The sequence below is a fragment of the Cyprinodon variegatus genome, unplaced genomic scaffold (genome assembly GCF_000732505.1).
Source record: "Cyprinodon variegatus isolate N-32 unplaced genomic scaffold, C_variegatus-1.0 Scaffold922, whole genome shotgun sequence".
NCBI lineage: Eukaryota > Metazoa > Chordata > Actinopteri > Cyprinodontiformes > Cyprinodontidae > Cyprinodon > Cyprinodon variegatus.
Genome location: NW_015151375.1, coordinates 15748 through 25478, shown reverse-complemented (window position 1 = coordinate 25478; position 9731 = coordinate 15748). Strand labels below are relative to the sequence as shown.

Genomic DNA, 9731 nt, shown 5'->3' with positions numbered 1-9731 from the left:
ATAGAAAAACATGAGAACTAACATAACTCTAGAACTTACAAAAAAATAGGAATTAAACCAATAAAACTAGAAAATAAGGAGCAAAGTAAAGCACAACATAACCAAAACCATGACAGACACCTTGCTGCAGCAAGAGGATTATGTAAGTATAAATGAGACAACTCTTTTTAGTTTTTTAAATTTAGCCATTTCTAGAAATTCTGGTCGAGATGGAGGAGTAGCAACAATCTTTCAGTCTGATTTACTGATAACTCCAACGTCAGTTAATTACTCCTACTCTTTTCAACATTTAACCCTTAGTTTGCATCCAAATTACAAAGCAACAAAACTTCTTCTTTGTGTAACTTTGTGTTACACAAAGAAGAAGAAGGTCCTTACTCTGAGTTTTCAGAGTTCCTATCTGATTTAGTGTTAAAAACTGACATGGTCATCATAGTGGGGGATTTTAACATCGATGCTGATAATGACGGTGAGCTTAAATGCAGCTTTTAATGCTATCCTAAACTCAATTTGCTTTTTTTCAAATTGTGAGTAGTTTTACACATTCTCATCTTCATGGTGTGGACCTTTTGCTGATATGGCATCGTGTGTGAAGAAATTACAGTATTTCCTCACAACCCTACCCTCTCTGACCAATTTTTAATAACCTTCAAAATTAAACAGAGTTATCTTCCCCCCAAAAAATTATTAAATTTAGCAGATCATAATTAGATAAGGGTTGTCGATCTATATTTTCCCATCCTGCAATATTTGCTAATTCAATCTATTAAATTATGTTTTCCATGTTTTTTTCTCATCATAGTAGCTTCATCTGGTCTGTTCCTGTTTGGATGTGACACAATCTCGGATAGAAATATCAGCTGTGCTGCTGCAATCAACAACTTTATGTAGATGTTGGAGCTTGGCCTGTTTATCAGTGTAGTCCTGTTTCTCTTACCGTGATTAACCCTATATGCTCTCTTTTATCCTCTGAAATGGGAGCTGGCTGGGAGCTCCTCTTCCTGGCTGCCTGTTTCCGGGTGGGGTCGCCTGTGGAGCTGGTTGACAGTTACCTTTTTTTTTTTTTTTATCTCTGCTTCCTTCTGTATGTCTGTTTCTGTCTCCTTGAACCGCAATCAACCTCGGCAGACGGTCGCTCACACTGAGCCTGGTTCTGCTGGAGGTTTCTTCTTGTTAAAATAGAGATTTCCTCTCCGCTGTCGCTACAAGCATGTTTGTTGTCAGGAATTGTGTTTGATTCAATCATATAATTATAATAATTGAACTCACACTGGAGGAATTTACCCCTGCATTTAACCCAGCCCCTTGGGGAGCAGTGGGCTGCCATTGCACGGCGCCCGGGGAGCAGTGTGGAGGTTAAGGGTCCTACTCAGAGAGCCAGAGTGCAGGCTAAGGGGATCGAAGCTGATACATGCAACCTTCTCAGAGCAAAAGCGCACTGCTCTAACCACTAGGCCAACACTCCCCCATGAGTCAAAGCAATCCGCTGGTTTTCGTTAGATAGAAAACTGAATCCATCTGACTGTATGATCTGGTTGATCTGTCTCTGTAAAGTGCCTGGAGTTGACATGTCTTGTGTATTGGCACTATATAAAGAAACAGAATTGAACTGAATTGAAAACATGAAGACATGTGAAGTTGCAATACAGAGGATTGTAAATAGAATGCCCTGCATGTAAATGAGTCCAAATAGACATTTGAATTGTATAGCCAAAGCATGAATTAAAAATGTAACATTCCGTTCCAAAGACAAATATAATATAGAAGACCACTATGAAATAGTGGTAAAACTATTTATCCGTCATAAACCTGTGTTCTCCTTAAAAATAGAGTGAGCCTGCTGAAGGGATCTATGATGACAGCTTGACACTTGTTAGGAAGAAAAAAACACAAAGGCAGACAAAAGTGTGACACTGTTTTTGACACTCTAATAACCTTTTATTACAGTGTACAAAGCCGACCACGACATCATTTGGGTTGTTTTGATGACAAAAACGTCTCTAGAGGCATCAGTGATATTATCAAATGAGCAAAGTGGTGGTCAATAATCCTTCAGGAACTATTTAACTTGCGATTGCAGTCAATGTTCATTCCCAGGTGTCTTTCTGAGAACAGATTGCTAGTCTATCTCAGAATAACACAGATGGAGAGAAAAAGAACCACGCATGTCTACATACTTGAAAAAATTGCAATTAGAAACTGATTAGAATAGCATTCTTAGGAGTGTGGAAAAAAATAAAAAGCTCTGCAAAAGGTTTGCCCCTGTGCACCCTGATATAAAAAGTTGTATGAGAAATGGCATGCATTTACTTTGGTCTATTTTAAGTCAGGACAATTTACCAAAGTACTTCATACTACACCCAGTCAGTGATAGTGACAAGCTACATTATAGCCACGGCTGCCCTGGGGCTCACTGACAGAAGCAAGGCTGCCATGCACAGGTGGCGACAATGATCATTTTAACCACAACCATAAGTACATTTAATTCAAATTATAGGTTATAGAATGAGTTGAAATAATCAGCAATTGCAAAGGGAAATGAAAACAGCATACTATTTTGAACGCCTTTTGCAGGAATATGTATGGCTTAAATTTCATATATAATGAATCACAACTCTGTAGTACAGTACCTCCTTTTCCTGTAATTACAGCAGGAAATATTTTGGTGTCTCTCTACAAGCTTTACAGCCTAATATCATTGTCCTTTTTTTAAACACACCATAAGCTCATTTGGAAAGGATAGTGAGCGTCAATGAACATCAATTTCCAGGTCTTACTGCAGGTTATTACTTAGATTTGGACTTTGATCTCTTCACTACAGATTTGACTGTATGTTTCAGATACTGTGGATCTCTTGCTAGAGGGTGAACTTCTTGCCCCAGTCCCAAATATTTCATACTGAGGGGGGGATATTTATTAAAAATCTTAAATGTATAAATGCAAATAAAAGTCTTTTTTTTTTTGTTTTTTGCCAGACAGTTCAAGGCAAAACTAAAGTGCCTTTTTGCTGTCTCATCGTGCCTGTAAGAGGACTGTTGTGGGGAGGGGGGTAAAAGTCAGCCAGTCTTTGTTATGTCCCTGAGTTTCAATCAAGGTAGCCTGGTACTTCATCAGCTCACTCATATAGGAGCAATCCAACCTTATGGATCAAGGGAGTGATGTAGTGACAATGCATGGTACTGCATGTGCCACCAGCAAGCCATGGTTTTTGCAATAATTAACTTTACTATGAGAAGAGTAGGAAGGTTAGCAATATTATTTAGGAAATAATAGTATCAAGAGACTTATGAAGCAGATATTTGAAATTAGTCCTACACCTCTCATTTGTCCTGCTCCAGCATTGGGAGCTGTGAGAGAAATCACCATCTTTACTTGTAATTAATTAAAATGAAAACGCAGAGCTGTCTTACATTTTGTTTAAATTCACAGGTTTTGTTGGAAAGATTTTCTAAAACATGCTGCAGATGCAGATAATTGTAGAACACTGGTAAGGAAAATAATTTGAAGCATTTGGCATATAGCTAAGGATACTTTCTGGCTTTAAACTGCATGGGATGTGATCACTGACATGGGGATGATATGGGTACAGTGCATACAACAGATTGCAGTGCAGATTATCAGGACTAAGAAGTTGATGGAAAATAACATGATACAAGATTAAATATACAGTAATTGAAAATGACAACAGATTATCACTAAACAAGAGGCTTAAGAATAACCATAAAAATAAATCTTAATTAACAAGTAAAAAAGAGAAAATAATCTCAAAACACAAGTGCAAATCATTTACTGAGAACACCACAGGCAACAAAACTGCAACAAACCCTCCAAATACCAAACACCACCTAAAAATATCAAAGTCCAACACCCGCCTAGACAATCAATACCCAAAGACAAACAGATTATGACCTGCTCCTCTTGCCAGGATTATGTATGTCTGTTGATGGCCACAGATGTGTAATAATAAAATATTCTTGCATTCTTATGGAGCATTCACACCTGAGGTGGTGACAACGCAGAGTGCAGTGGATTCACATTGAATTCCTATACAAACCATGCAGTGAAGGGTGGTAAAGTGGTGAGTGGAGAACTCCACATAGTGAAAGCGTTCATTTCTCCACTCTCACCTCGGGCTACTAGATAGAGCTGAGGTGTTTTCAAACAGCAGCATAGCATGGAGAGGAGCGGTGATCACTGAGGTTGAAACGTTTTCTATGAAATCGCAACACTGTAGCCAATCAGGGACTTGTTGTAGGCAAAGCTTTGTTCACATAAAATGGAATACAAAGAAAATAATGTAAAAAAAAAAAAAAAAAAAAAGGTAGGAATAAGGAATGCTCTCAAGGGGTCTCTAGGTGGCTTTAAAAAAAGCAGATTTAATTAGTCCTACTGTAGCAGGACTGTCAATCATCCTCACTTACCTCCAGCATAGAGCCTGGTCTGTCACTGCCCACTGCCCAGCATCGGTGCTTTATGAGGGTGTAGATTCAGAGCTGCCTCTTAATGAACCAAAGTGGACTCTTTTTTTTTCAGAACTTTTGGGGCTTCTCCAAAAAATTATGGTCTTCCCAAAGCGATTAAAATTTTGTAACACCAATTTAGCAGCAGTCCGTGAGGGGGGAGTGGCGGCCTAGTGGTTAGGGCATAGGGCTTTGAATCCTGAGATTGTGAGTTTGATCGCCCACTCCAACAGAGTGCCACTCTGGGTCCCTGAGCAAGACCCTTAACCTCACACTGCTCCCCAGGCGCCTCTCAATGGCAGCCCACTGCTCCCCAAGGGGATGGGTTAAATGCAGAGAAGTAATTAGAGTATGTAAAATCAAAAAATAAAAAAAAAATTTAAAAAAATTCTTAAGAACATTAGATGTTATGCAATAACTGTATATCAGGAAAGAGCTCAGCACCACCATCTAGGGTTAGGGTTAGGGTGACATTGTCGGCCGTCATTGAAAATAATTATATCTCAAAAACCAAATCAGCACAGACAATTATTTTACCTGTACAGATGAAGTAGCACTGAAAAAGTAGGCTACATTGTTTTTATTCTATCCGGAGTTAAATGGAGGTATAGTTGACCTCTGGGTGACCTAATAATAGTCTTTACTATCTCTGAAACAACAGCAACACATATGATCTTTATTTTTTTTTTTGTTTTTACTATTGACAATTTAAAATGCATAAATCTGGAGCAATGGCCATTCAGTCTATTTGCTGATTGTTTTCACGTCAGCGGGGTGTGAGCTTCACATAGCTAAAGCTCCTCCTATTTGATGATGCGGTCCAGAGTGGAATGCAGAGCGGGGCATGCAGGAATCGCAGGGTTCACCACCTGCTGTCTGAACGCACCATTAGGTGATGGAATAAGTGCTCTGTGAGATGTTCAAAGCTCGCTATATGTTTTTACAACCTAACCCTGCTTTAAACTTCTCCACCACTCTCTGACCTGTCTACCATGTGTCTCAGTCTGATGCTGTCTGTTCATTAATGGGATTTAAAGTTCCTGGGGCTTCAGTGATGTGCTGTATAGTGCTGAACTTAAAGTACAATATATAGACTCTGTTTATTATTGGTTGGCTCTGGAGGTACCATTGATTTTATTCAAGGACATCAAAGTAAAGGAGGTTTAAAACCATTTAAATTTTCTTATTTGAAACTTTTAACATTACCCTATTTTAATCCACTTTATCTTTGTACATTAGCTTTAGATAATATGTCACACAACATCTCTATGAAATAAAGTGAAAATTGTTGTTGATGCTAGATCTTAAAAGGTTGCCGTTAATTTGTCCCAAAATTAACACAAACAGTAGGTGATTCTGCAAATAGAATGTGACAATAAAGAGAGTTAATATTATATGAAATTATAAACATAATACAAAGAAAGCTATAAACAGTCCAAATTCAAGGAGTTTACACATGTTAAATTCCTGAAGCTAAAAAAAATCTAATATGTATTGTTCTGACAGCAGGAAAAAATGCCTGAGGTATCTTTAAAAAAAAAATCTGCTGGGGGAAAAAAGCTTGAGCACTCACGCTGACAGAACAACGGCTTTGCCCAAACAATAAATTCTATTTGCATGCACAATGAATGCCCCTCACATTATTTAATACCGTGTCTCGGTTATTTGAAAACAATGTGTCATATTAGAGTATGTGACTAATGGCTTCAGTCAGACAGGCACACTATGACTGCACTGCACCACAAAAAGCTTTGTGTCATTAGTTTCAGTAATATGACAGGTTTTAAATCCCTCCACGCAGTAATGAGATCGGCCTAATCAGAAACATTTCCCATGTTTCATTCTGGTCAGATCAGTCAAGTTACAAAAAGCTATTTTCCTTACATTCTTCTGTTTGGTCTTAGACAAGGCAGTAAGAAATATGGCAATCTAACTTCTGCAGTGGTATGTATCTGTAGAAATAAACAGCTTTAAACATTCGCTGTTTAAGGAAACAAAGTTTCTTTGTAAGCACTTAACGACCAATTTCTCACTAATAACATTTGTTTAGAACAAAGTGAACAACCACCTCTCTAGTGCTTATGTATCATAGTAAATGTACAGACAGATGGGAAACAATGAAGCATAGGTGTCAGAATGCTGCTGGAAGTTACTTAAGGGTCTTGACACCAAACATGAAAACATAATACAATGGCCAACTAAGACAATTCAGCAACAGCAGTCCCCTTTTCAAATATTAGTTAATAGCTACTTGAAATACTTACTATATTGAGGAGTATCCAATGAGGAACAAGTTAAGAAAAATGTTTCCTAAGAGAGGTAGTTTCGAGACCTAAAAGGCTGGCATCCAATATTGCAATTTAAAAGCTTTTTTGACTCAGGCTCCCTGTATTTCAATATTTTATATTACATTTTAATACAAAAAAAACAAAAAAGTTGTTTTGATTTCAGCCCTGGTTTCTCAGAGTGGGGTCATTCTTATGTGCCATAACTACTTTCTTTTCTCCTAAGAACTAAATGACAGTGATAGGCCTACTTAATAACTGTAACCCTTTAACTTTGTGAAACTTGGGGAAGATCAAAGAAGCACCCAGAAGTTTTACTCTTCTAAATTGATGGGCATTTCAAATGTGATTGTTATATGCTTCAAAGTGACATATTGAATTCTTCTGTAACACCATTTTTTCCATTTTGTCCCAAAAAGTCAGTGGTGGAGCAGGCAAAATCCAGGACTCAAATGTAGCCTAGTTATTTGATGATACTCATTGTGTATTATGCAAAACACAGGTAACATAAAATTTTTTTGCCATGTTTCATCAAATTGAGATTCATAGACTGTTAGCCTAGAAAAACAATGATTTGTTAATATAAGCTACATTGTACAGTTTTGATATTAAAATGAGTTATTTTGTAAGCTTTTTTATATAGCAGCCAATCCTCCAGCTCCCTATTAACGCACGGCGACAAAGACGCAGCAGCATCTCAGCACCTTCCCACTTTCCGCTGAATACAGCCAGCTGCAACTTTTGTTGCTGCGCAGCTGCCGATGGATCCTCCTCACTCAAGCAAGTTGGGCTCATTTAAAGCCGAGCCAGGCGGCTGCATGATGTCACATCCGTGGAGTAGGGTCTTCTGAAGGATTTACTCTGTTTTTCGCCGCACAAACTTTTTTCCCCTCGCCAAGGTTTCCTCCATCTCAGCCGGGTGCCACGCGTGACGGGCACGAGTGAATGGACGTGCCGACCTCCTCTGGCTTCCCTGGATGTTTATGTTTTTTCCCCAGAATAGTGGACGCGGTGGTCAAAGGTGCACGAATTTAAAAAAAGAGATAAACAAAACAAAACTTGAGATCCTTTGTGAACTGGGGCCGTTGAGGTGAAACTGCTGCAGAATGTGGTCGCTGACCGTGGTTCTGAATCCATTGCTCTTCCTGCTGCTGTTCGGATATTGTCCTACTGTGGTGAGTTACCAGTACGAATTTGTGCTTCACATTTAGACTCTTAATATAATTTTAACCCAAGCGAAACTATCTTACCTGTTTGTGTGAAGTTTATGTGTTTTGGCATTGATTTGTTTTGGGTGGAGCATCGCAAAACCCTAATTTTTTATGTCTTTATTAAATGCGTGATTTACTTTAGAGAACTGCCTTTCTTGTATTTTTTTTTAACTGTATAAAACTATTTTATCTATCTATCTATCTATCTATCTATCTATCTATCTATCTATCTATCTATCTATCTATCTATCTATCTATCTATATATATACATATTTATTTATTTTAAATGTATTTATTTTAAATGTATTTGTGTGAAATTGGTCTTTCTTAAAATAAATGCTTTGAATTATTATATTAAAATGTATTTGGATAATAAAACAAAATTTTGCTATGATTTACCTTCTCAAAGAAATTATATTCTTGGTAAAGTAATCTTTGAAACTTAAACCCTTTTATATTATATGGAACAAGATAAATGTATAATTACAGGTGGTCCGGGTGGTCCAATGAGTCCAGGGTCTCCTTTCTGACCAGTTGAGCCCTAAAAAACAATGCAAACAACATGACAGGGGCATTAAGAACGCTTAAATACTAAATATAAAAAACATCCAAGAATCCAAGAAAGTATTGAAAGTAACATACGACTGATCCCTTAGATCCTTTCTGTCCTAGAGCACCCTGGTAAAAAAATAAGTCAATAGTAATGTTAGATAGAGGTAAGTCAAAATGAGGCAGAAAAAAAAAGACTATTTCCAACATGAATAAAACTTACTGGAAGTCCAGGGGGACCAGGAGGTCCAAGAGGACCTTGTGCACCAGCAATGCCCTTATGAAATACAACAAGATGGATTTCATCAGTATTTAATGATAAGCTGCACCAAGAGGAAATTAATCGACCAATAACTCATAAAACCCAATGAAAATGTTTTGATTAATAGCTATTCTTATGACAAGCACTTACAGGTTCTATCTATCTATCTATCTATCGTGATTATAAAAAAATTGATGTAAATATTATTGTTAATATGATATATGCTGAGATTCTTTTAAAATCATTTTTTAACAAAAATATAAAAACTTAGATAATTGATTTGTTTTTGTTTTTTTACATTAACTGTAAAGCGGTGACAAAGAATCTGATAAGACATCATTTTCAATACCATATGCTTGCAAAAAAAATAACATTTCCACTCATATGCAGTTTCTGTTTTTCATTGCAGTACATATAAATGGCATATCTTATTACTTTTTGTATGTTTTCTACATTCTGAAATATTTTTGAACTAGTCTAGAAAGAACCACCAGCTTGCTGATCACAGAGCCTTTTGGAAAAAAAAAAAACAGGGTTCAATTAGGTTCCATCCACCAATGACAATTCTCCTTTTTTTTTGCCAGTGTCTTGATTGCAAGGCAGTATTCTCACCATGTCACAATTGGCATCTGGTCTGCATGAGTCCTGCTGCTCAGAAAGAGAGGGTTATTTGTTGACTATAGAAATACTTCCTGAAGGTTGGGGTGTGAAAAACTCATAATGACTAGGCTACTAAAAACAAAGACAGACCAGCTGTCAAGTTGTTCTATGAGGGAGCAAAAGAAAAAAAAAGAAAAAGAAAAAAAAGCATATTTGTTTTTTTAGCTTTTAAACAAAAAAACTAAAGTGGAGAGAACATCTGGCTTATTTGAGCATCACAATGGTTTAAATGAGGAAATGTGAACGGAAAAATTGAGGAAAGGATATGAGTAACTAGAGAGGAGAAAGGGCTTTTTAACAGAT

General features: G+C 37.2%; 1 protein-coding gene and 1 long non-coding RNA gene across 2 annotated transcripts in view; one reads left to right on the top strand and one right to left on the bottom strand.

Moving 5' to 3' along the window:
- Nucleotides 1-7511: 7511 nt before the first annotated feature.
- The window catches only part of LOC107099947 (noelin-3-like), a gene marked incomplete at its 3' end in the record, with an annotated part of 15064 nt that continues 12844 nt past the window's right edge, over nucleotides 7512-9731 (top strand). The window contains exon 1 of the mRNA XM_015398277.1: nucleotides 7512-7920. Coding sequence (XP_015253763.1) covers nucleotides 7852-7920 — 69 coding nt within the window. The remainder of the gene's footprint in view (nucleotides 7921-9731) is intronic.
- LOC107099951 lies at nucleotides 8389-8834 on the bottom strand. Its single transcript, XR_001481986.1, has 3 exons — nucleotides 8730-8834; nucleotides 8600-8635; nucleotides 8389-8498 (listed from the first exon to the last, which is right to left on the bottom strand). It is a non-coding gene; the product is annotated as an uncharacterized LOC107099951 (long non-coding RNA).